This window comes from Pezoporus wallicus, unplaced genomic scaffold (assembly GCF_028554395.1).
Source record: "Pezoporus wallicus isolate ANWC-B61680 ecotype Strahan unplaced genomic scaffold, APGP_CSIRO_Pwel_v1 contig_3058, whole genome shotgun sequence".
NCBI lineage: Eukaryota > Metazoa > Chordata > Aves > Psittaciformes > Psittacidae > Pezoporus > Pezoporus wallicus.
The window spans coordinates 5747982-5775771 of record NW_026641153.1 but is presented as its reverse complement, the minus strand read 5'-3'; the positions used below and the strand labels follow the sequence as shown (position 1 = coordinate 5775771).

The 27790-nt window shown below is 44.6% G+C and overlaps 1 protein-coding gene across 5 annotated transcripts in view; it reads right to left on the bottom strand.

The window, feature by feature from the left end:
* Positions 1–27790, bottom strand: part of FRMD4A (FERM domain containing 4A) — a 380270-nt gene that overhangs the window by 66760 nt on the left and 285720 nt on the right. For all 5 annotated transcript variants that reach the window (XM_057422479.1, XM_057422480.1, XM_057422478.1 and 2 more), the window contains 4 exons: positions 26501–26593; positions 13349–13433; positions 8856–8912; positions 6359–6381 (listed from right to left, as the gene is read on the bottom strand). In XM_057422479.1, coding sequence (XP_057278462.1) covers positions 6359–6381; positions 8856–8912; positions 13349–13433; positions 26501–26593 — 258 coding nt within the window. The remainder of the gene's footprint in view (positions 1–6358; positions 6382–8855; positions 8913–13348; positions 13434–26500; positions 26594–27790) is intronic.

The window sequence follows — 27790 nt, the reverse complement described above, 5'->3', positions numbered from 1 at the left end:
GAACCTAGGTGGGTTTGACTGAACTGGAGTTTGCGGGTTAATTGCTAGGTTGAGCCATAGGGTCAACCACTGCCATAAATCCTGGAGCTGGCATTTTGGCGTCCACAGGCATTTATTATCATGGTAGTTCTCTGACAACAAATTAAGTAGTTTTAAACCAGGACCACAACTTCTAATCAAGGCAAATCTATGACAGAGGTGCCCAAGTCTCAGCTAGATTCAAACGTAGCAGAGTGAAGATGTGTAGAGCAGCACTCACAAGAAATGACTGAGGCAATCGTTTCTAGGCTAAGCCCACAGAAAACCACTCAGCAGCACCTCTTACGCTGAGTCAAATGTCTTCAGACAAAGAGTGTTTGAACACCCACTCCTGCCTAAATCCCATGGTCATTTGACCACCAGATAGGTCTTCCTTTGTAAGTGCAAATGCTCAAAACCTGTTCAGGTTTTTTCTTCCATGGCAGGTAAATATCTGCACAAGTCTGAACAAGAAGCTGCTCTGTTCCATGTTATCTGATGATTTGGGTGCTGTGTTCTGTGACTGACAGCCTAGACAACAAGCTGTTGCTGTTTGCAGAGTTTACTGGGTCTGCCCAGGGAAAGCTCCTCCACAGCGTGTGCACATTCAGCTCTTACTGATTTTATTGACAGTTTAAAAGAGACTGGGGGAACAAAACACAGAACCCAGCACAATCAGAGCACAAGCAGCAGCCCCTGCCCTCAAGTGGAGATGCTTTTGAGGCTGGATGCTCATAGAAGGAAGTTGAGACATTTCCAAATCTCTTGTGGGAAAACACTAATTTCCAAACAGGGGCTTTCTGAGTGCAGAAAGCTGACAAAGAGGACAAGACTGGTGGTGGCTAACTATCCTTGAGAGTCTGGGAAAAACCTGCATTAGTAATGGCTCCCATAAAAGAAGGGGGTAACACCAGTCAGGTCAGTCTTTTCTGTCAGCAAGGACTGAAGCTTTTCTGTGCTGCGATAGTCTTTTAAGAATGAGAGAAAAAGACATTCTGAGTGATGCTGTTGAATGGGATCAGCATTTCTGCTCAGTACCTAGAAAATACTGTAAAGGTAGTGCCTCACAACATCTAATTTATTGCAGGTCATCACCTCCAGGAACAAAAACCTATTTCATGGTATGGTCCATATATTCGCACAGTCTTCTGGCAAGCATTGGCTCAGGACAAATGAATTTAGACTTCCCAAAGGCTGTCAAATTAAGGAAAAGGAGGAAAGCAATGATTCAGGTTGCATTTGAACTAGTGGCCACTTTCCTCTTGGCTCCTTCTAAAGCACCAAACCCCTTCATTTTTAAAATGTTTCCAGCAGGATTACAAGTGGGTTTGTACTTGTGAAATATCTCAGTGTGTTTATTTTATTACTGTCTTTAGAAAGTGCTTGTTTAATCCGATCACTTGTGCTGCATTTATTTCCTATTCCAAAGTGATCAACTTCCAGGGTATATGGAAGGATGCTTTTGATGCTGATCTATTAATATACAGGGAAAAGGTTCCAAAAACACTTTCTCTGTATCCTCTAGACCACTTTATTTCTACACTATGGTGGAAATTATGGTATTTAAAAGACTGAATCACAATTTGAAAACTGAACTGGAAAAGCCATCTGCATGGGTTCCTGAAAGTTGGTGAGATAGCCTGAAATAAGGTTGACTGACTAGAGAACAGACCTTGAAAACAGAACTCCTGAGTGCTGGTCTTAGTTCTGGTACTGCCTGATTAACAAGTCTTGGCCAAATAGTCATCACATGTCAGTATTTCTATCTACACATGGTGGTAAAAGATCCACCTGGGCACTTCATGATCTTTTTGTGAAAAAACAAGATTTTGGCAAACTGGCTGCAATGATTTTAAGCAAGATTATATATGCAGCTGTTTCAGGAAATCCATACATTTTTCAGCACAGTGATCAGGAACAAAACAAACCTTCAGGTTAAAGTTATCGACTCTTCTCAGCATGGTCATTCATTCTGGGGAATGCAAGGGGAAATGGAGAGTCTGAGATTCTCAGATTAAATGGTACCATGTTTAGGATCTTCTCCATTAGGTTGCTGAAAGCAGCCTGGGGTTTGTAACCCCTTCATAAATTCCAACTGGTTAAATGTCACTTGGTTACACAGAAAGAAAAGTCAGCCTGAAACTATGTCAGATTACCATCTGCCCAAATGTTGAAATGATTGTGAAATTCTGCTGAACAGGAAACTAGCCATTGCTTTCCACCCTTGTTATTCTCTCAGATGTTGCTGGGGAATACATGGAGTTCACTTGAGCTGTTTCCTATTGCTTAACTGGAGAAATCAAGAATGAGAGCCTGTCTGAGGAACTAGCTGCAGTGGTTCAGCTTTTGGTTTTACTTAGGGTGGTTAATTTCCCCTTCCCAAATCAAGGGACAAATGTTCAGTAAATGTTATTCCCAGCTGTTTAAACATAGATGCTGTTTAAGGTTGAAGAGCTGGATTCTGAACATGTAAACCAAAGTTGGTGTGAGTTTCCCAAGGATTTTAGTCCATGTCAGAATGGATTCTAAATCTGGTATGATTGATTTAGGGGAATAATCTCAACTATTTTAACAATATGCTATGCCTCCCCCAAAATCAGCCAGGGCGCCCTAGTTCCTTCCTCTACATAGGCCTAAAAAGAGTCACACCTGCAGGATTTGTGTTCATCTAAGGAACTGGAATTTGTCCTGTCCATGCTCTGCCAACCAAGTGTGACTCAGCTCCCAGCTAGAAACAAGATTAGCTTTAGCTAATAACCTTTACATCTGTCTGCAAGATACTAGTTTAGGAGATTCATATGTGTGATTCTGTGCCTTTGAAGTCTAATATCAAAAAGCACAGATCCAGTCTTCAGTTCAACCTGAGTATCAGCTGAACAGGGATACTCAATTGCCCTTCATTCAATGGTATGTTCTGGCCTAAATGTAAACCTTTTCCAAGCTTTTCAGCTGAAGCATCTGGGGATTCTCTTAAATAACACGAAAGACCACTCTTCTTTAATGCAGAAGACTTCTTAAGAAGAATAACTTCTATTTTAAACCTCACTCTGCCTATATCTCTATCAATCAACTGAGGGAGGTGCCATTTGTACAGTTCTGCTTGCAAAACACTGTGCTGGATCAGGCCATTTAGAGAAAACACTGAGAAATACTTTTCTTAGTTGATCTAAATGGCTTCAGGAGCTTAGGGTTTTTGATGGGCTTGGTTTTGATACAAAACACACATTAGAAATGTAAAAGAGCTTGGTCAAACTGTTCTCTTAGGTGCCAAATGGATCTGCCAGGGCTATTGTGACATCTTAGCTGAAGACAAATAAGGTTGACTCAGACTATGTGCTCTCCAGGCTTACCAAACACTGGGAAGTCATTGTGATGTCTGAGTTAGATAGTACTCCAAGGTGGCAAGAATCAGGGATGAGATACTCATGTATGATGATATCCTACCAAAGGATTTAGAACATGTGTTTGAAACTGCACATTAGCCCCTTCTGGGGAAAGGAAAGAGGGGTACTATAAGCACAGCCATTATTATGAGGCACGGGATGATTTCCTTATAAGCAGCAGTAGGAACTGCTATCATTGCACATGTGTCAGTTCAGAGGCAGAAAACTGACTGCTGGAGTTAATAAGATCAGCTCTGTTTTTTTAACTCCCGTGAAGACCAAAAAGCAGACTTGCAACTGCATTCAGGCGTCCTGAAACAACTCCTTGTGGTGCACCAGTGGGGCTTGGAGGTAATCCCACTCTGGCACCATGGGCAGGTGCCAACCCACAGCTGAAATTGTGACAATTTGGCATTGGCCATGCCAGCCCCTGAGGTGCTCAGCAGTGACTCACAGGAAGGCTTCCATGAGGAACAGCAATTCTCCCATCACTACCAATGAGCCAGCGCTTATGCGCTTTTTTGGATCAAGGCCAAAGGGAAACTTGTAGACTCACAGGCTATATAAATCTGATAGTGGCAGTAGGCAGGACAGGTGTGGGAAATGTGCAGTCTGCATTCCAAGTGTGCAACCCCTAAAAATTAACTGATTTCTTCAAAACCAAAGCAGGAGTTCAAGAGTTCAGACTTCACACTATGTATGCTGCCATGTACAACATGTTGCCTTTAAATCTCAGCAGCAAGACATTTGCAACTGCAGAGCTTCTCTGTTTCAAAGAGTAGCCACTTCTGTTTTAGACAGCATTTCAACATCAACTAACTTCAAACACTGAAGCTAATTTCAGCCCTAAGAGAAGTCAGAGCATTGTCTCCATCTGCAGTTACACTTGCTGGCCCCAGGCTTGATTTGCCTCCCACATTTCATACTGCTGATAAGAATAACCACAAATCTCAGCAGGCAAAATCTTGACCACAATGACCTCGTGGTGACTTCAGCAGCACATGGATCTCACCCGGCATATAAACCCGTGTCAGTGCACATCAATGGGGAGCTGCTGAGCACACATCCCTGGAGATGCTAAGTCTTCTTCTAGACCATGGAGGGTCATGGTAACGTTCTTCTACCTTCCTTTGAGAACAGACTTTAAACTTCACTAATATGGCAGACTGCTTTGTCACCAAAGCCCATTTATATATTAAGATCCCTGGCAGTGTCAGCAAGTTGTTACTATGACACCATTTCTCTAGATGTAAAGGTTTCCCCTTCCGCTTCAAACCATTGCGATCCACAGGTACAAAGGACTAAGAGCTAACTGTTCTAATGGGTATGGTGATGACTGCCATACTGATGTGGAGGAAACAGCTAACACTGTGTGTTGAGGTATCTTGTGTGCTCTCAGAGAAGATTCCTCATTTCTCTGTGGCCTAGAAAAATACACTGTGATAAACTCAACCATTCGTTTTATAAGGAACATCAAACAGCTTTTAGGAGATGGATGCTGTCCACTGGCTGTTTCCATTTCTGGTCTGGAAAAAGATACTTGAAGATAGAATGCTTTTGGCACTATGACTCTAAGCCACCTGATTCCTTTCTATTCTAAGTTTCAGACTCTGAATATACACTACCTGGGTGTGTTTTTGCAATGTCCAAGATATTCTGAGAAACATTTATGTATTGCCCTTCATAACAAAACCATGTTATGGAATGCATGGAAGATGCGGTTTTTCACAGGTTTGAATGGCAAAACTTTGCTCGGTCTGGCTCTTCGGATCTGAGCACTTGGCAGTGCATTGAAAAGCAGACCGTAAAGTGAAAGAGCCACATTCACTCCAGTGCCCCCCTAAACAAGCACTGCTGATAACTGAGTTATTCCAAATGGGGTGAAACTGAAAAATGAAGCAAGACTGGGCTTGTGTTTCTGCTGTCAGATACATGTCAGGATTTTGCAAGTTGATTAAGGTTTTGAGAAGTGATAAAGCAGAACTTAAACTTCCTTTTAGGATGGGTTAACTTATGTTGTCTCAGATTCCACAATTTGCAATGCATTGTTCCTTTTCCCTGATTTGTCCCAATTTTAGCTGGCTAGAAGTCCCAGTCCACCAGAAAGTGGACCCTGCCTGTTCTTTTCAGCCTCCTACGGTGCACAGAGTATTGTTACAGTCTTCTGTTAGTGTATCTCAATGCTGACAATATTAAGACACCTCTTCAGGCTCACTGGCCATCCACACCTTGTTTTCTCCGAAACGAACTTCAGTGGATATTGTGGTCTTCCAGCTGAACTCATGTTCAGGTCAGCAAAAGTAATATATGAAGTATGTGACGTTTTTAGCATTGGGAGTTCTGAGTTTCAGATGAAGAACATCCATGTTTCTCACTCAGTGTATGAAACAGCCATCTGATCTTTGGATGCTGCTAAAGTGCAACTGATAGATACTGTTAACTTCAACGGAAGTTCTTGGGCTTTTCATTAACATCTTCAAGATATGAAGCACAGTCACCTCTTTGAATTTCTTACAGCAAGTCTGAAGATTTGGCTCAAGGGATAGTGGAAGTTCAACAAAACCCATTAGCTAAATTGTGATTTTGAGAACTCTGTCCAAATTCAAGCCGAAATATCAATTAGTGATGGAATTCTAATGTTGCCACTGGCTGGATCTGTGATATTGCAGTGATTGTAGAGTCACTTCCTTAGGAATTTCCTTCTGAAGACTAGTCTATTTCCTGAACTTCATGGGCATATAAAGAGATTTGTCAACAACAAAGTCACAAACAATGCTGTTTGCAAGGCATGCTCTGGTCAAAGGCTGTGTTTTGTGAAGAAATGATTGCAGGAAACATGACGTCTATGTTAGCAGTGCATTCCTGTTACTACACAGCTACATCTGAGTCACAGCGCTCACACAGTGATTCTACCAGATTCATTCCCACACCACACAAAAACTTTTCAGTTCACTTACCTTGAAAAGTCTCCCTTTGCCTCCTGTAAAATGAGGAAGAAAAATTAACAACATAGCATTAAAAACTGAAGGAAAATCAAGAAAACGGCTGCTCAAGAGCTTCCATTTGCAGAATTCATTTAGCAGCAATTTCCTGTTGTAATTGATTCCTCATGCACTTTTTGGAACCAGTCTCGAATGTCAAGTGCCATACACGTAGTGAGCTGGGCAAATTAACAAACAAAAGGGTTGTCTAATACAGGGCCAGATGATTCCTCATTCTGCTAGTGGATACCCAAGAAATAGCAGGAAATAATGCTGGTAAATAAGTAATTTTTGGGGTCATTGTGGTTGTTACACTACTAGAAGATCTCTGAACTCCCAATGGCTTTTCAGCCTCTGAAATTGCAACTCCCCTGACTCTTTTTATAATTATCCTGGTTATTTTCTAGTGTTCAGATTTTCCAAATGCTGGCAGATTCTGAGGTGATGCCAGACACAGGTTTCTCTAACTCCTTGCTGAGCGTTTGGGGGAGTTTTCAGCTCCCTTACTTATATATCTAGATATTTCTATTTATTAGCATCACAGCCTGATGTTAAAGGGCTAGTAATCTTCTACTCCAGCAGCTAGATTAGTACCTGAGTCTTACTGCATGAACCCTCAAAATCCGGTGAGTCCCCTCCTCAATAGATATAATGTGCATTTTGCATTTCCCACAGGCAATATGAATTTCATATGATGCCTGCTAAAGCACCTCATTTGCCATCAACTACACAGAAGCACAGTGCAAGTATGTCATTTGTGAGTTTCCACTGCCAAGAGGACAGGGGTTTGCATGCAGGCCTTTTGTCTTTACATCTGCCTGTAAAACCACAAAACCTGTCAGCCCACATCCAGTGATGCTTCAGTCCTGAGGCTGGAGTAAAGTTCAGAGCTTTGGTGGAACTTTAATTTGTTCTGGTAACACAACAACTTGAAATAAGGCTGCAGACTAAATCACTTGAGTTCTGACAATTCTTTACTATCTTCCCATTTCCCTGTGAGTGAGCTGAAGGACAGACAAGCTCTCCTCTGGTTCATAAGAAGGAGTCCTTGATCATATCATGACTGTAGTTCAATACAGAGCAAAACTCAGAGGATATGCCCTGGCCTGCACAGGGATGAGCATACTGAATTTAAAACCCAATTTTGTTGGGTATATCCTCATCGTTCAGTACTTTGACCTACATGCTACAGTCAGCAGTAGAACAAAATGCAGTATGATCCCTCTTGTTTTGCTTGGATTCTGTTACAAACATGGGTTGTAGAAATTTCTGGCTACAGACAGCAGAGGTGTGGCTTGTTTTGACTATTTCTATTAAGTTACACATCAAACTACTACAGGAATTCACGTAACATCCTGTGTTTGTGACGAGAAACAGCCACAGGGGTACAGTGGCAGATCTGGAACTGGCTGAACAACAGTAAGATGTACACAATTACTGAGTGCTCCAGTTATTCATTAGGATGAGCAGACAAAAGATTCATAACACTACTGCTGCTTCTCACAATGAGCCTGTTGTTTGATGTGTATTCCCCCAACAGCCAGTATGTGATTTCTATAATGTGCTTTTAATTGAGTCCCCCATCCTGACTCTCTCGCTCCATTTTTGTTACATAAAACAATTTAATGAAGATTCAAATCCCTCTGTATTAATTGCTTCTTTAACATGGAAAGTGCTATAGAAGAGCAAGGCATTGTTATTTATTAGTGCAGTCTGATGAGATGGCTCCTCTGCTCATATGGCTCCTCATAGGAGCTGTTTATGGCTGATGGGAAACAAAAGTTAAAATTACACTGTAGGAAAGGGGAACAAGGATCATCTGACAGTTATCTCTGATCTGCTCCCACAGCCATGCTCCTAAAAAGAGCTTTCACAAAAAGCACCTCTGCTACCCTGAAAAGATTCCTCTTGGGGAACCGCATTTCCCAAAGGCAGGGGGTAATTTGCTCTCTGACCCTTTCCCTCTTCCTCAAAAGCAGGACTTTCAAAGGCAATTTTTTTGTTTCTGGAGAAGTTCTTTGGAAACTCTTTAAGCTGTTCTGCCCACACTGGAGAATACAGACAATTGTGTATATAGAAGCCTATGGAGCTCAACAGAAGTCCAAGCTCCACTGGGAAACAAATGCAAGTCACTGGTGAAGAACCCTTTCCATATGTATTTCACCTAGTAAAGCACATTCATCACTTAGATGTCCTCTGGCTTTACATCATACCCCAGGGTCTTGGATAACTATGTCGACTCAAACATAAAATACATTTATGGATGCAAAGCGTTGGGCAGTGGAATGTGCTCCACGCATGCAGAGGTTTGGTTTGAGAGACTTCTGTCCTCATTTTACACATGATGAAAACAGTGTAAAGACACATTTCTCTGCAGTTGGGGGAATCCCTGCACTTCTTATTTGGGATTTGGCAAATCAAAAGATGTAATGCAACATGAGGAAGCACAAAGTGAGAGACGGCGAGTGCCTACCTGCAAGATGTATGCAGCCAGTTCAAACACCACTTCACTGTCAACCTCAATGAGTTCCTTGAAAGGTGAAAAAAACAAGAAAGAAAAAGAAGTTGAGTGTGAGCTCCCATTAGAAGGAAGTGCATCTCCACCTAGCTACTGCATGGTGAAGCGTGCAGTGCCAGCTTGCTCCCCTGGCTGGGCTTCAAAGCATTCCCTGTGCTCCTGGAGACCAAAGTGAGGGCGAACCTGCCCACTCAGATGTGGAAAAAACAAAATATTCAGTGTAATGGCATGGTAAATGAAGCGTAACTGGATGTGGCATGAAGGGATTCCTGGGGAGGAAGGAGGAGAAGGCAGGTGGAAGGGGAGGATCAGAGTAATAAAAATTTTCTTGTGTGATGTAGTGAAGGGTAGTCTGAGGAATACACTTTTTCTCCCCCAGATGCTTCAGGGGAACGCAGACTGCCCTTGGCTCACAGAAGCAAGGAAATGAGAAAGTTTATCTTCACTGAGTTGTGTCAAAGCCCCTGCAGAACTCATCTGGCTTTTGCTCAGGGTAAACTCACAGGAAATAGAGCCATATTTCCTCCTGCAGGATGGGAGCTTTGGTTTCAGCCCCTTTATGCCTATGAGCACTGGGACTGGAGGTGCCTTGAGCATGATCTGTGATAGCAAATCTTTTGGTAAATCTTTACTGCTTCATTCTAGAGGATCCAGCTCCCAGTGAAAGCAATCTTGGAGGGTCAGGTGAAATTGTGAGCATTCTGCTTGGACACCACAGTCCCATGAAGGACACTGCTGGTCCCATCAGATTTTCTCAGTGTCCTTCTGTGCCTCAGATAGCAGTCATAGAACCAAGGAGTCCAAGCACTGCTCTGTCTAAATGTATGGGATGCAAACTTGGCATCCAAGATGCTTGGGACAGGAGGCACAAGCTTTAATCTTGTGGCCAAGTGTGTGTTCCTGAGTCTCTGGCCCCTGATTTTGGGAATATAGTGGGCTTTTACAGAGATACTGTTTAGGCTTCTATTCTGCAACCAGAGCTCCTGTGTCGGCTCTGACGTACTTGGCCATGTAAACTGGGTAGCTGTTCAGCTAGCTTCTGTAGTGGCTTTTCTGTTGTATTTATTTAAGCTGCTGTTTTTAATATTCTACTTCATCTGGCAAGAGACGAGTGATCTAAATATAGATGAGTGCTGTGATCCATGCTCCAGCCAAGTCATGGCCACACCTCATTTACAAGCCACAATCGCTGCGTTGGCTTGTCTCTGGCAAAATCAAAAACAAAAGGAACAAAACAGAGGATAAGATCCAGGTGTCCTTGGCTTTCACCAGTGCCATCTTTTTAATATAAGCACTTCCTTCACCTCCTTCATAACAACTCCTTGAGGAGTGAAAACGAGCTCTGCTGTGGGAGATAAACACACCCTCCCTGTTCAGCTGAGCTGCCTGCTTCACGCAGGCACCTGCACTAATGATGTGTATGTGCCCAGGGAAGCGGATGGCATGAGATGAGGATTCAGCTGGAGGCAGGGCTGTGCTGGGGCAGACAGATATATCCCATGGCAAGGAGCAATACAGAGTAGAGACAAAGTGCCTGGTGTCCCTCCCGTCTTGAAGCACCAGGCACTGCATGGACAAACCAGCCTCTGCAACCACAAGTTGATGTTATGGCGAGTCTATACAAGTAGGTGAAGTGGGTCAGAGCCCTAAGGGTACATGGCACAGTGGAGTGCATGACTAAACACTCTTCTTCCCTCCCCCATTTCTGAATAGGATTACCTCCACTGGGTTGCCTCTTGGGAGCAGGTGCTCATCCCTGAACAGTGCCCAAGCAATGCCTGGGACAGGGCTTGTTGGCAGAGGCCAAAACCTGTGCCAGAACTTGTTAGTAACTAAACAGCCTGAGTGATCGAGGGATGGTGCCTGATGCCAAGCTCTGGTAGTACAAATGTGGCTTGGCCTCTCTGAGCAACAGTGGCTTGCTGGGGTTTGGGTGTGTTGGTCCATGAATGTCTCATCATACAACAGGAGGAGTGGTGAGTACCCAATGCAGAGTCAGTTGGCAACCCAGTGGACCATCAGCCCCAAACTAAACAGGCCTCAGCTTTATTCCTTCCCAACTGGAGCATGGAGACATTTGATCCTGTGTGTTATAAGAACTAACAGGGAATGTCTTCAGTGCTAGCATAGCATTATGAACCACGCATTTCACACATAGTATGGTCTTTCTGGGGTGAAGGCATACATGGTAAGTCCAATGAGAAAACTGGTGCAGCAAGGAAGCTTTCAAGATTTGGGAGCATGCAACACCAACTGCTAGCTGAAGGGATGATAAGCAATGGCTGTGCTTAGGCACTGAATCCCCCTTTCTGCACCTAGAGGAATCCTCCAGGAATGCTGACTGGGTGCTCGCCCTGCATCCTAGTAAAGACTTTGCACCCAAATTCAACACCTATTTTAATAGCACAGCACGGCTTACTGTGGCTGGAAGTCAAATGGGGAAGGACCCGCATGGGAGACTGGGAATCCAGCAGGGCTATTTTTGGATAGAGATAACAGTCAGCTCGAATGTGCAAAGTAATGGTTTCAGGAGAGGTCAGACCAAAATAGACCAATCTAGATCTGTAGGCACTTTTTTTTTTCCCCTTCCCCTTTTCTTCTTATTAAGCTTTCTTCAAAAAAAGAACAACAGTGTAAGCTTTTCCTGGCAACGCTTCAAAAAGGAACTTTCCCCAGGAACCAAAATGGGATGCTCACTGAGCTTGTTGCTGCAGAGGGCTGACTAAGCACATCTAATTGCAGTCTTGCCAGCTAGCAAAGCTCTGCACAGCTCAGCTCAGCAGCCCTGCCTCTTTCCTGGGCACTGGAAAAAAGGCATTTTCTGGCTCCTACCCTGCATTTGATGCAAAGTTAGTCCCTGCACTTTAGGACATGCAGATGTCAGGAAGCAAGGCTCTAGGTTCGGTATAAGGTAGCCGGCTGAGCATGGCACAAACCTGCCGAGGGCTGCGGGATGGTGGTACAATCACTCCAGCTGTCTTTTCCTACCACTTCCTCCCTGGCAGATGGAGGTGAGTCACCGGGAATGGCCTCTGCCTGCACAGAGGGAGGTGGGAGGAATCCTCTCAGGGAATCCCAGCTGATGAGAAGCCTTTCCCCATCCTACACATCTGCACCTCAGCGGGTTCTGAGCCTGCTTCATTAACTGGGCTCTGCTCTTTTACTTATACCTGTGCTTGTAGCATCAGAGGCTTCATAGCTCTGCAATGAGAACTCCAGTGGGGGAGTGAAGGCCATGCCAGGACACCCTTATCTCTGGAACACAATGTGCCTTGCAATGGGCAGCTCTGAGTAGTGTCGGTGACAGCAGACTGGTGTTTTCAGTCACCTACCAGGCAGGGCTATTTCTGGCACAAAGAAACACTTCCCTATGCATGGCTTGCTCCTGTACAAGGTGATCTTCAGGATGTATCCTCAGACACCCTCACCCCTGCTCATGCATATAGCCACATACTCCAGCATAGAATAGTAGCATCTCAGACTGGTTTGTGTTGGAATGAACCTTAAAGCTCATCCAGCTCCAACCCCTGCCATGGGCAGGGACACCTTCCACTAGAGCAGGTTGCTCCAAGCCCCTGTGTCCAACCTGGCCTTGAACACTGCCAGGGATGGGGCAGCCACAGCTTCTCTGGGCACCCTGTGCCAGTGCCCCAGCACCCTCACAGGGAAGAACTTCTGCCTAAGAGCTCATCTCAGTCTCCCCTCTGGCAGGTTAAAGCCATTCCCCCTCTTCCTATCCCTACACACCCCTGTAAAAAGCCCCTCTCCAGCTTTCTTATCAGCCTTTTAGGTATCAGAAGACTCTTACAAGAACTCCCGCAACCTCTGACTCACCCTGTCACAAACACACAGCCATACGCATCCTGAGCACCCTGACACAGGCACACAGGCACACAGACTCCCAGTTACAGTCCCACATCCAGTCCCACGCCCCTCACACACTCGGCACCGCGCACCCACCCCCATTCCTACACTCACACCACCTCCTGCACTGTCACCTTTCCCTTGCACACTCACCCTCCCTTGCACACTCACCCTCCCTTGCACACATACACGTACTTTCACAGCCTCCCCCCCTCCCCATGCTAGCCCAGAAGATGGCGCCCGCGCCCCAGACACTGCCGCCCTCTTCGGGCGGGAGCCCCTAACTGAGCCCTGCGCCTCAGCAGCAGGCTCATTTAACACAAACCCGGCCATTTCCTCTTAAGAGCAAGACAGTTTATAATTTTAGCAGCTGCAGATTCCCTCCTGCCAACCACAAGGGTTACTTCCAGGCTTGTTTTACCTCAGAACATCTCTCTGACGTGGAAACTGATGCTGAGTGCAGAGACAGGAGTGAGGGAAGAGGAGGTTGTACCTTGAATTCTGTGTTCAACCATCATGAACTTAAAGCAGATTCAGGTGTCTCAGCCAACCCCGGTGACACCCAGAGCTTCCCGAATCCTTACCTTGTAGATGCAGGACTTGGCGTTCAAGAAAAACAGCTCAATGGTGGCATTGTCCTTTAGATAGGAGATGCTTTCAATGTAGAACCTGAAAGGGAAAGGAAGAAAGGTGAGACACGGGAGAACTCGGGCAAAACAAGAAAACACAGTCATTGTGTGAAAAATGTGGTCAGTGGAGTCGTGATGAGAATACTAAAAATGAAGTTTCTTTGCTTATGGTGGTGAAAGGCTTGTGAGTGCTTCAGGATGTGCTCAGTCACCACCCCCCAGAGGGACTGGGTCATCAGGTGGGTGATTTAGTTTCTAAATGATTCTTTGTTTTGTTTGAAAGCTTCAAATAATCCTTTATGATTATTTGCTTGTGAACTCCCCTCTGTCATGTTTTGGCGTTTCTCCTTCACTCCTTTACCTGACTTGCCCATTTCTGTGCTGTTGACCTGCATCTTGTACAAATTCACTGGAAAAAAACCCAATTTTGGGTTCCTTTCCTGTCCACATCAGCTCTGCATAAGGCAAGTTTTATAAAGGTTTCTCTACATATTTCAGTAGCCAGCACATAACAGCTATGGCTGCAGAGTACTCAAACAGCAATAGTTAAGGACCGTGTGTAATGTATCAGTACTGTGAGTAGTGATCCTGGGGGTGCCAATAACCTGGTTTTATTTGAGCTGAGATGACTTCTCAGAGCTCAGTAGAAAGCCCAAACCCTCAATGTCAGAAAAACCCACCCTTTTGCATTGGCTGATTACCCAAATATTTGTAATTATGTTGAAAGCCCGTGATATGTATGAATTAATTCAGTACTCCATGTCCTGCCCACTTTGAAGGTTTGATCCTTTGTCAGTGGACACCATGAGAGTTTTACCACTGGCCTGAATTGACTCCCAGCTCCTAATTCTGCCTTAAGACCTTTCTGGGGAAAAAACCTCAGGATACTGTCAGTTAATGACTGATTCTTACATATAAGTGTGTTGTGAGTTCCAGTAGTAACAGAGAAAGCCTGGATAGGTTCAGTGAGTGATTAAAGTGAATTTTTCTTTGTGTTTTAAGTAGAGAAAAAACCACATCTGTCTGCCCCCCCCCCCATCTTTACAGTGATCTTTAAGTCGCACTACTATGGCAGCAATGTTCCTTACATAAATTCCAGTACTACTGTGCCTTGTCAGAGGCAATTAGAATAGGGAAGGTGCCAGAGAAATGCTGTCTGCATCAGGAACTTAAAAGAATAAGATGCCTTAGCAACATGGGTTGAGATGCAGGGTCCAGTTACAGGGAAACCGTATTCCCTGACCCTGGGAGTGGAGCTCAGAGACCTGCTGGCACTCCTGGGGCTTCACACTAGCACTGGAGGGATTGCCCAGGTTGAGTTATTTGCAGAATCAAGGGCCTTAAATATAACCTTCTTAGGGGTAAAGATCAAAGCTTTGTAGTGCTCATAAATGTCTTCTGAAGGCTCTTCAGAACAGTCTATTTCCTGACAGATAAAACCAACTTCATGCTCACTGGAGTGACAGGAACATTTTGAGCTCATGTTCATCTGCTGAGGAGCTCCTACTATTGTCATCTCCCTCTTCTACCCCTCCAGGAGAGTTCAAATGAGACATAAAAATAAACCCCAAATTAACCCCCCCCACATTTGAATGTAGGGATCACGAAGCACAACATGGTCTTATGGTTCTTTCCTTGGTTTCTACTGTGTTTCACCTCTTGTCTTTAAAACCACCTCTCTCTCATTTTTTTGGCAAGTAAAAATACACTGGGCTTTAGAAATGCAAAAACAGTGCTGCACTGAAAGCCTTCTTACTAGATCTGTTCTCTTGAGTGCAGCTGGCTTTCCATCTGCTGAATTCGTGGAGGAAAAGGGTAATTTTTCACATTCTGTGAGTCTTGAAGAACCTCCTCTGCTTATCACCACTACCAGAGCTCTCCAAGTTGTCACAGTAGGATCTTTAATTCCCGGTCAGAAGAAAACAGGAACATTTATTTCAGTTTTTAATCCCAGAAAGCTTTTTGTTTCCTCAGATCAAACGAGACCATCCTCACCATCACTAGAGGGCAATATTGCATTTCTTATGGCTGCTACGATCTTTCCCAGGGCTTTCCACATAGACACACATGAACAGATCATTTTCTGTACAAGATTGAGTTTCTCAGAGCACAGAGCCTGCACATAATTCTCCATCTTCACAAAGAAAGCCCAGTTCTCAAGTGATCCCCAGAATGAAGAGTGTGCTGGGGAGCTACCGCCTCGCACACATGCACCCAGACAAATGCAAACCATGTCCACCAGGGAAATGGTGCTACTTAAAACAGATTTGCAGAGAACTCCTGTGGGATTTTCTGTGTGGCAAGCTTGGAAAACCCGAACTGGAGCAGGCTCCCCTGAATTCACAGAAGGGGGAAGGGAAAGACACATTCTATGCACTGATCCTGACTGTCTGTCAGACCTCTTCCTGTTAGTTCCCCTTCTTAAGGAAAGGAAACAGCACTTCACAATCGCCAATGTCAGTGACTAAGGAGGCAGGCAGAAGCATCCAGCTGCTAAGGCAATGAACCAAGCAAAAAAATCTGGGTTGAATTCCTGACTCGGACACAGGTTTCCTTGATGACCTTCAGAAAATCGTTTAGCTGCTTGGGGCTGTTGGGCTATGTTTGGGAAATACTCCTCCCTCAACTGCCTTCCTCTGCCTGTTTTGCCTGTTAAGCTTTTAAGCCCTTTCTTGCAGCATGTTTCAAGCTGATCACTTATAAGGGGCAACTCTCAGATTTCCGTTGAGGACTCCCCTGAGAGCAGCATTCCTCCATGTGGTGTGAAGTTGATAGATCCAGGGAATAATGGATGGGCTGGAAGGAGAAACGGGCAGTGCAATGTGTCTGACACTTCAGCTCTGCTAGACCTCTTGCAACACAGCCTCAAGCAGCTCCTACAAGAGAGGCTCCTTGGTAGCCAGCAACTGCTGCTATGAGAAATGAGGTACCCGTGAGAAGGGGGAACACCCCACAAGGCTTTGTGAGTGTAAAACCCAAAGAAATAATTTTTCAAACAGTTGAAAAGATCAGCCAATGTTAATCTATTTCTGCATTCCCCCTCCCTTCCCACACCTGGTAACTTCTAATTCATCAAGTACATTTTCTAAGCTTTAATTAAATAGACCAGTGAATATTACACTGGGTAATGAACACAAAGTGCCTGTCTTGGCTGGGCATCTCAGGATGTAGGGATCTCAGCAGTAGGAAAATAATAATGAGTACTGCAGAAGGTAGCTTGGAAGATGCTACATCTGAAATGTTTAAGGCTTTTTAGCTGCGAAGCCATGTCTTGTACTGCTCTATATTAAGCGTTGCTTAACTGACAACTTGCTCTGAGACAGCTTAAGCCCCCTCCTGCCGTGATGAATGGCAATTCCCATTGTAACCAGCCAAGCACAGACATTTATACGGAGGTGCCTGTGAGAAGCAGCTGTGGAAAATCCCGATCCTTGGGTGATGGGAAGCTGGCACTATTGTAATCTCTCCCTTGTGTTATACACAGGCCTACTTCTGAACTGCAACAGGGTAAATGCCTGACTATGCCTTGGACTCACCAGTTTGATAACTGGTTCTTTAGGACATGGAGAATCCCTTGCTGCTACTGCCAGCCCCTTATGTAAGCCCAGTTGTGTGTGTGCGCAGATGGGCTAATTTAGCAGTGTTGTGAAGGTGCTTAATCACCAAAAGAAACTGTCAAATAAAAAATGATGAACATTGCTTCTAACACCCAGCCCCAGACGTACCTCATCAGCCTGAACTTGGCCATCAATCAGCTACCAGGGACCAGGCTCTGAGCCGTCTCTTTCCTGACTGTGCAAATATACTGTCATAGCATTTGAGATCACAACCTATGAGTTTATTTGAAGGCAGAACCTGCCAAATGTTAAAACTATTTCACTGTGATCTTCAGCATAATGATGTTTCAAAACATAGCCACAGCAAATGGATGTCTTGTCTGCTTCAGGTGTATATCTGTCCTGGGGCAGTGATATCATCCTACTTCTTGTGAAGTTTGACTCTGGTAGGACCCAGCTGGTCCAAAAGGCTTTTATCCAACAACACAACCATTTTTTTTTCACGAAAAAGAAGCACTCCAAAACTCCCATTGTAGTGCTATGGTGCAAAACAGAGGTGAGCAGTACCTGGCAGTGATGGGGAGGCCAAGGATGGCACTGAGGGTGTTTGATGCTGATCAAGGTGACTGTGACTGATAACACTGTGGCAATGAATTTTTGGGTGAGTTCCTGCCTTTTCCAAAGGGCAGGAGCTGGGGCCTCAATATGGGCAAGGGGGGTACCTTCGCCCCAGCCCTGTGATACTGCTTCTATGCAGGGAAGCAAAACAACCCTCTTCAGCCTATTAAGACTAGGAAATGAGAAAAATTCCAGAATAACAATCCCAAAAGGCTCTTCTTTCCCCTGGTGAAAACATTATTTTTCCCATGAAAAAGGAAAATAAAGGGGAAAATCGGATTTCATGGACAAAGTCAGAATGAAGAAGAAGGATTTTGTTTTGGTGGGGAGTCACATTCCCCAATATTTTCTCCTGCTTTAGGTGGGAAATGCACTCAAACACAGGAGAAAGGATTGAAATGGGCAGGGGTGTCTCCCATGTCCTTCCCAGCTGCCTTTTACTTCTTTATTACAAAGCGATGCATAAGGGGGAAGACCCCTTTTGTGCCTCATCCATCCTGGGGTCTGGCTCATTATCCCTCACCATGTCATTCAAAACCTCAGAAGATAATTTGAAAAATATGAGGCAATTTGCTAACCAGGAGAAGAAAAATTACATGTATCGGTATAATGGACTTAAATGTAGATGTCATTATGTCCAGTGTCTCATGCTAAATGAGTATTCTGAGCAGCTTAGGCTGCAGAGCTCCTTTTATGTTCCAGCTCTGTTTGCTAATAGTCATGGGTGAACACTTTCATGTGCTGACACTTAAAGCAGACAGTGGTCATCCTAAATAGTTGGCCTGTTAGGTTATCAGCCAGGAATGAGAATAAGCCATGCTAAGAAAGCTCCATTTACCTCACCTTCTGCATTTATTTTGATTCTGATCCCATGCCCTGTCCCCTGTACTTGTGCCATGTTCAGGCTGCCCTCACCCAGCACCTGGGATTGGTATACAGGGGACAGGACAAGGAAGAGAGACCTATGCCAACTTTTACCTCATTGCAAATAAGCCACAAAACTAGAGGTGAATGTAATTCCAGGAAGACAGGGAATTACAGCTAACAATAAAAGAAAAGCTGTGGATATTTTTTCACCTGACCCTGTTCCCTCTCTCTTTCCCACGAACTGTACTGTACTGTACCATATAAAGGTGAAGCTGTCCATTTTACTCAGTGTTTGTAAGAGGCTGGCCCACAGAACTCCTGGGAAACCATGTGTTTCTATGCCTCAGCTTCTCCATATACAAAATACTAAGACATCTGCTTAGGAATATATAGAGACCAGCTCTCTTCCTCTCTTCCAGGCTGTATATCCTGAGAGTTTTCACAAACTGCAAACTGCTCCAGTATTGACACAGAGAAGGGAAGGAATCAAGGTGGCAATACAGAGACATTCCTCCCTAATATTTGGTTACAGCGTCAAGCACCATCTGGAAAGGCACTGACCTCAGTGCAGGGAGTCCCCTGTCCTCTCACCAGCTGGGGAACCAGGCTTGACCAAGCCATAAAGGCATCAAGCCAGGTCAATATATTCCACAAACCACTGCACCCTGAAATGCCCTGTGGAGCTGAGCTTGCCAGAGAAGTGCATCATTGTACAAAATGACTGTTGCATCTCCTCCTGGCCTGGAGTGATGTGGTTGCCTGTGCCAAGTGTGAGGCAAGAGCAGTGACTGGATCACAGCAGCATGCTGCCTTCCTCTCCTCCTCTCCCTCCTCAGTCATCAGGAGAATTTCCCCACACCCTCCTGAGCACCTGCTCTTTGATCCTTTACCAAGAGTGACATGTTGGCTATTAGAGGTAACTCGATGGGTACAATGTCTTGCCTAACACCATCCTTCAGTATTTGTAGAGCACCTTTCTTTTGAGGATCTTAAACCAGTTTAGAAGTCCCTCCATCCAGTCCACCACAGGAAGGTGTGATTTGGCAGTGAAAGCCATCATGGGGTTTACTTACTCACTGGTTCTACTCCTTTGATGCCACAGTGATGGGACCCCTCATAGACCTTTCTGCTTGCTTCTCTGATGACAGCAAATCGCACCCACTGGTGTAAGGTGCAAATGCACAAATTGAAGTAAAAATAGAAAGAATGTCTTGCATGGCTTTGACCCAGTCAGAGAATCTGTGTGTAGGCACTGACATAGTTAGTGCTGCTTGATCCAAATTAGGTACAAATCCTACACTGACAGCATCCATCATTTCTGCATAGTACCTATCATGCTCTCTAAATGCTTCCCCAAATTAGACAAGACAATGCTGCCAGCATCAACACATTCAAAATGTGGCTCAAACCAATACATTTTCAGAATGATGCTTTTTCCTCCCTTGAGTGGCAAAACCAACTTCTCCCCTTCTCTAAATGCAGCTCACTTATACAAATACATTCCTAGTTAAGCAGAAAACAGAAATGATGTTATGGGACTCAAGAGCCAGACTGCTATTAAGATGTGTATGTAATGGATGGCTTAGCTCAGAGCTGTGTGCTAAGTAGCAGAGCCCCATTAGTTCCCTTCATCAAGCAAAGGTCAGTTTTCACACAAGTAAATCTTCCAACTGGACAGAAGTTTCTCATATCTCTAAAGAGACTCTGAGGAGCAAAGCCTCCCCGCAGGCAATTTATTACACCTTCTCCCGGGTGAACAGAGCAGGGGGCCACCCTGAGAAGGCTGCAATAAATTGTCTTCCAGCACAAACAAGGTCTGAGCAGCTGTATTTATACACTGGGGCTGGCTGGGAGGAGGGGGTTTGCAGGGATGCTGGCTTTTGGGATCTTCCTGCTTAACCTATACCAACCGGTAAAACACACACTGTACACAGACAGCTGGGTTATGGCACAGTTTTGCCAGACTGTGTTGACCCCTGAAAGCAGCTTGGTTGGACTGGATTGATTAAAACTCAGGTTTAATGTTCTGATTTTTTGTTGTTGTTTCTATTTCTACAGCACCCCAGAAGTACATGGAGCTGTACAGATATAATGTGAGTAGCACATGGCTTTTTGTCTCCCCTTACATGTAGCATAAATTGACTGGGAGCTTGGTGTGAGGAGTTACTGGCTCAGTACTGGTAAGTGAGAGAGGGTGAGGGAGCTGGAAGGAGCTCAGCAAAGAGATGGCCAGCCACAAGGATGAGGATGGAGCACCGTGAGGTGCTGAAACATTTCAGGTCAGTGCCCTGAACTTCCCTGGAGTGATCAAGCTCCACTATAAAGTGGGACTGTCCTTGCAGTTCCCCTTTGCAGAGGGGTCTGCAGCTGACAAGAGAAGAGCAGAGCAATTTGTGTATATATGATTTTCCCCCAGCATTTTCTCCTGGGTGCTAGCAGGTGAGATGAAGCATATCCATGGGTGAGAGCAAACTCTGCCACTTCTCTCCCTCTCCCCTGGCTGCAAAATGAATGTATTTGATAATCGACTTTGGCCTCTCTCCCCAGTTCCTGTAAACCCTCATCTCACACTGTGGGCAGCGAGAAGGCTGCTCTTTCTCCCTCCTCCGAGGGGAGAATGAGAAGCTGGCGATTCCTCATTCCCTGCCTGGAGCAAAGCAGTGGAGTGCCACATACCCCTGTCTGGTGGGGAAAACTGTGGATGGAGAAACACATCCCATTATGTGCAAGACGAATAAATTGCTCTGGTTAATTTAGTGTGGCTCTACCCTGCTCTTCCTGCTGCAGCAGGCTGCTGTCATCACCATCCCCTAATCTAATTTCTTGGAAAGAAGTGAAGCTGAGTGGAAGTGAGTGGCACACAAACATGGTGAGCTGGGAGCAGGATGTCATTACTCTGCACCCCTTACGTGTCTTCTGGCCAATGTGTATTTCATCAACAAGTTGTAAGGTCCATCTAGCTCTACCAACAATCCATATTAGGAACCACTGTCTCCCTTCCACAGTCAGCTGCTTCCAAATGATCTCCTGCTTCTGTTATTTTTAACATTAGTCATTTTCTGATGGAATACTGGTTTAAAGTCTGGCTATAAAGGAGGGCTGGAAAACTAAAATAGCATAAGGCCTCATTAGCAGCTGAAATCTGGTCCAGTTCCATCCAGGTAGTCAGGCAAAGCCTTGGACGGGAAATGCCTCCTCAGCTCTGGCTGTACCAGCCCTGTCTGAAATCATAATCTGAATTTATAGGCTGCCTTTGATGTGCACAGAGGGGATTCATCAGGTGTAAAGAGGTAGCTACAACGTAGATGCCTACATCTGAGCAGAGGTCTGAGGTCAGAGAAGAGATGTAGATATCTTAGACTGAAACTTACCGAATTCTGAAGCAGTCATCTAAAATATGAAGTAGAATCACAGAACTGTTTGGGTTGGAAAAGACCTTTCAGAGTCCAGCCGTTGCCCCAACACTGCCAAATCCACCAATAAACCATGTCCCCAAGTGTCCCATCTCTACGTCGTTTAAATACCTCTTGGGATGGTGACTCTGCCACTTCACTGGGCAGCCTGTTACAGTGCTTGACAACCTTTGCAGTGAACACATTTTTCCTAATAGCCAATCTAAACCTTCCCTGGCGCAGCTTGAGGCCATTTCCTCTGCTCTTATCGCTTGTTACTTGCGAGAAAAGTCAGGTGAATTGTTTCTGAAGGGTGCCTATTTCTTTCCAGTGTTTATACAGGGAAGCTGCACTAATTAGCCCTGATATAGGACTGTCTATGAGGTGAACATCTCGGGCTTGGTGTAGTCAGTCCCATTTCAAGACATCTGCCTCAGACCTGGAGTACTGCTGGTGCATGAAGAGCCACATTCCTTCAGGTCAAAAGGGGCAATGACACACATGAGCTTTTCACTCTGTGTTTCAGTTCTGGTCTCTTATTTAAGGCCACTTTGTGTAACTGTGGTAACCTGGCAAAATCTCTGGCCTCAGTATTGAGAGTCCTGAACCCCCATGGCTCTCTTGCTGACTCCATCCTAGCCAGCACATATCAACACATGCCAGGCATTGCTGAACACAGGCATTCCTTTGTGGGAATACTGCTGGGCCATAGATACAAACTCTGCCCCACAGTGTATTTGAGTACTGAGGATTTATTTCACATTTTTTTCCAAGCTTTTCTGAAAGAAAAGCCTTTCCATGTGAGAGCTGTTCTGATTTAGCGTGACGACTTCTGCGATGAGGTGTCACTATTCAGCTGGTGGAGCTACCCTCAGAACACATATATCCATTCCTGGGAAAAGTTCCACCAGCAAAGTGAATTTTATTTGCTAAGCTTGTTCATATAAAATAACAGCATGACAAGCACCCAGAAGAGAAAGAGATGAGCCCCATGCTGGTGGTTCCCTAGCTAAGGATTGCTAATCCCACAAGGCCATTGTTTGAGGATGAGAATTCACTGCAAAGCCTGGTCGACTTTGCTTTCTATGAACAAACAGTGTCTATGCTCTGGTCCTCTCACCTCAAAGATTTACATGCAGGGAGTAACTTTGGCTTCCTTCTCCTGGCTGTGTGAATCAGAGCAAAATGCTTTCCTCCCTGCCAGAAGTATAACAACACTTATCTGAACCCTTCTGACCTACTTGCTGTTTGTTTCTCCACACTTTACTTAGGTTCCTGTCCTTTTCCAGTACAGTTTTGCTGTCCTCTTTTGGTCTCAAAACACCTCTGTAAAAACAACTGATCAAGCAATCCTTCCTTCCTTCCTCCCTGTCCTTTGATTCTCCTGGGCTTTAGCTGTGTCTTGGCAGATGCCGATGAACCTGTTCCACCAACAACCAAGCAACCAGGGCTTTAGAAAGCCACCTGCAGAAGCTAGTTGTAAGATGAGAACTAACATCACTCCCATCCAGTTGCCAGACATCCCACCACTCCTGCAAGACACAGGGCACTCCTCTTGCTTTCATGTATTGCTCTAAAGCAATGTAAATGGATTATTAGCAGAGTCTTATAAAATGACAACAGCACGACAACAGCCATGGGGCTGCACAAGCAGTTCTGATTGCTTCCTACATTCCTGTTGTTCTCAGCTTCCAGAGAAGCACTAGATGTCAACCTGAAGTCAGAGAGGCTTCAGTTAGCTGTGCAAGTGTACAAGGGCAGAAGCAATTTCTTCTGAACTCATACTAACAAAATCCTCCTTCTTTGACACAGCACTGTGAAATTTTTGGTCTTTGAAGTAAAGACACTAGACATCAATGTTCAACCCCAAGGAAATATGTGTCAAAAGACAAAGCTTCAACAGTGCTACAGAGATTTAAGTAAGGGAGGAGAATTCCTTAAAGCCTGTGAAACTTCCTCTTTGAAGCATGATTTTTCCAAGAAGCCTTTACTTAAAAAAACATGCGTCCCTTTAGATGTACTTTTGGAGGAACCTAAAAACTGTGGCATCCTTGGTGGGCATGCTGCCCATCAACATTGCTGCAGGCATGGTAAGGGTAAAAAACACTCTGATGGTCACATAAAAGGTGAAAATGGTTCCTCTGTAGCGTCTCCTCTTCACAAACTGCAATTTACTGTTCTTGCCTGAAGCTTCATGTCTCCAGTCATTACCCAGTGTGGTTGAATTGTACATTTACTTCAACTAGAGGGAAAAACCCACATGATTACTAAATCCTGGTACAGTAAACAGATTTCTCTGTAATGAACGTCTGGCACATCCAGTCACTTGTGTTACTATCTCACCAATTAGGACCCCCAGCACCAACTTCATCTTTGTCAGCTGTGATGCTTGAGAGAGGTAATGCAAGAAAGGTATCTGCAAACACAGGCAAGCCTTTAGCAATGATATAATAGGTGTCACGGGCACCCAGCACATTTGTAGTGAGGTATGGTACAGCATTAGTTACCTCTGCTTTCCACCTCATGGCAGCAGGGAAGAGGAAACCTTCAGTTTATGGTATGGGTGTGGACTGCATAATTGGGTCTCTTCACAACCTTTCCTTCAGCCCCTGCTTTAGCTGCCAACCCAGAACTGAAACTGCTGGGTGACAGATATGTGAGGCCTTTCCAACTTTAGCCAGCTGGCTGGAATTGCTTTCTTCTCCACTTTCTTTCCCACTGGCAGATCTGGGGACGGACATGGGAACTCTTTACATGCTGGGAAACTTTTTCAACTTCTTGCCAGTGTCTGACATAAACAGGGGAAATACACAGTAGAAAAGCCATGATAAGTTAATGCCCATTCATAATGCTTGAGGCATCTGGCCTTCCCATCCAATTCAGTTTGTAACTCAGTGTAACAATCCACTCATTGCTACCACAAATAAGAGCATAATCCCATAATCAGTCTGTTTTTACACACTGACCTTTCAGATGCTGAATACTGACTTTTCCCCTATGGATTTCCCTGTGGATTGCAATTCTGGAACAGGAGAGGTCACTCATTTACTGTTTTGTGGATCCGTAGTCCTAATGGACTGTCTCTTGGCTAAGATCCTGAGAGAAGTTGTCTCCACTGTGCTGCCAACTCTCATAAAACAATACAGATGGCAATATTTATGCTTGTTGAGTGGTCTTTAAAATGAACATGAGAGTGGCTCAGTAGCACCAGCTTTTACTTGTTCATCACTCCTAAAATCTGTATTTGGCTCTTCCTCAGTCAGAGGTTTTCCTGCTTTCCAAGGGATCCCTGCCCGTGCATGGAAAACTTGGTCCCTAGGCAAGATGCTTGATAACAGAGCTACATGTTCTTATGTCCTTAATGAGTTAGTTAGTGTTTTTCTCTTTTAAATTTGCCTAAAAGTCTTTTGCACCCACAGTTTTGTGTAGTTCTAAGCACAGGTGGATCTGGATTGTATACACTGAAAATGTTCAGTGCATCTCTCGCTGAATCTACCCTTATGGTTTGAAGAACCCTAAAAGTAGACTAAAAGCTCTTCTCCCGGGAGGAAGCAGGCCAGTCCTGCAGTCATGAGGCTTTGTGCACCCTTGATTTGTCCTAAAATATCTCCACCACTAAATATGTGGTCATAACAGAAAAAAGAGTCTCTTCTCTTGAGAGACCTCCCTTGTAATTGAAGTTAAATGAATGACAATCACTATGCAGGGGGAAAAAACTTAACTTAGGAGAAGAAACTCAAAAGTAGGTCTTCATTTTTTGTGGGTAGGATGGAATGAATGAGTGAGATGTCAGATGTAATATAACACTGGGGCGGAAAAGCTGACTGGAAAAGACACAGTAACACTGCACTAGCTACTTCTAGACGTGAGCTATCCATTAAAAGTAAGTCAAAGCCCTCAACTTAATTCTGTACATATGCCATCCTAACCTCCAGCCTCTCTCTGGGTGTTTTAAAACTGCAGCAGCACATTTGTCTTCTAAGAATATATCTCCCTTGGAGGCAAAAATGCTTGGAGTATACAAGAGCAGCTTCTAGCGGATTTCAAATACTAAACAATTCCTTGCAAAATTCCCAGATGGAGAGAAATTCCCCCACACTGCCATGACCTTCATTAAAACCTTTGTAGTCCTGTCCGTGAATATCTTCTACGCCCACGCAGAAGCCAACTGGTTGCCACAAATGCCATCATTTGCTATTTGCAGGTAATTCATTACATGATTGAGTCCAGGAGGCAAATACAACAGAGCTATGCTGGGATTAATTTGATTCCTGACATAACCCACACCCTGGGCACAATCCACAGGAGATGGATGGCTCACTGGCAAGGAAGTGTTTAAGAAGTCTTTGTTCTGCAGCCCTACCCAGCTTGGACATTCCAGGAGTTCAAACCCCCAAAATAAAACGTAAACACAGAATGTCTGATCTTGCCCACATACAAGGTTTCTCTGTGGCCAGCTATGGGCGTGTAGCAGTCATGTAGTAGTGTGGCTACTACTTATTTACACTTGCGTGAGAAGAGTTGTCAAAGCCAAAGAGCTCAAAAGAAACCACTTTAAAAGGTTTGTTTGTCCATGGGTCTTTCTACAGCATGAGAAACCAACAGCCTCATTTCCTGCCCTCTAGGGAACAGGTTATCCATAGCTGCATCCCATGGGAAGGGCTTGCACTTACCTGACACAAAAGTACAAAACAACCGGTCCTGACTTCTTGGGGAAGTCATGTTCCAGCACCCGGCGGTCCAGCTGGAGCCAGTTCAAGTGTCCCCTGGCAAGAGAAGAGACAACATTGAGCCCAGCACCAAAGAGGTTTCTCACTACTCATGGCAATGAGGTCTGAGGTGTTACAAAAGATGAAATGGATTGCATGCCATTTGCCCTTGGCTATTGCCTGGTATTTGAAAACCACACAGCAAATGTTTGAGGAGTGGAGGCGATATTGTCCTGGCAACACTTCAGGCTGGGAATCGAACTGCTAAAGTTCAATCTGTCAGGGCAAAAGCGCTGAGCAGGCAGGACAGCCCAAAATGTTATGCGCTTCACCTTTTTATTACAACCCCCTAGAGCACTTTTATCATTAAAAGTCTGTCAAGATTTTCATTAGAAACCCTTGTTGCTGAGAGTTTTCTCAACCCCTGCAATATTTCACTCAAAACTAAACCTGACTCAACAGCCCCAGACAGTTTATTTACCACCCACAAGCCTGCAATAGCCTCTCTAGCTTTGCCCAGCCTTTGTTTTTCCTCCTTCAGAGAGCTTTTGAAAAACAGCTGAAGCGTTCCAGCTCCAATTACCACATGCTGCTTTTCTCTTGCCTAGATGGTACCTGTCGCTATTATTTTCTCCTATAATTTATCCATTCGTGCCTTGCTGCTGGAAGCTTTGCTGGGCAGAAGCTCTGTTCTTTGTCACGTTCCCCACACTGAGAGCTCTGTGTGTGTGTGAGAGGTATGTTATAAATACCATTATTTGTATTACGGGGCATCTCACACCCCAGCTGAGGTAAAGGCCCTGTTAAATTAGGCACATAGGGTAAAATTCAGACCCCACTGAAGCTGATGTGAATTTTGCCATTGCCTTTGGTGATGCTGGGGCTGCATCCTGTGAGCATTTTGCTATTGATTTCAGTCAGACCAGATTTCACCCAGAGGGAGAGGCAGCCCTTGCCTTCGGTGTTCTGCTGTCTAGACAAGAAAGGGGAGAGAGAACTGAAGTGATTTTGGGGAGAATCTTGCAGCAAATAAAGCAGGAAATGGAATTCAGATGTCCTGAGCTCTATTCCAGCTCCTATTCCCCAGCTAATCCTCAAAAATAATTCTTTATTCCACTAAAAAAAAAAAAAAAGTGGAAAAAAGGCTTGTTTCTTAAAAAAAAAGCATTAAATTAACTTCTAGGGTTGCCACAAGCCTTAGCAATGTACCCTGTCAGCAAACACACTTAACTTTCACAAGGGTCTGCCCATTAT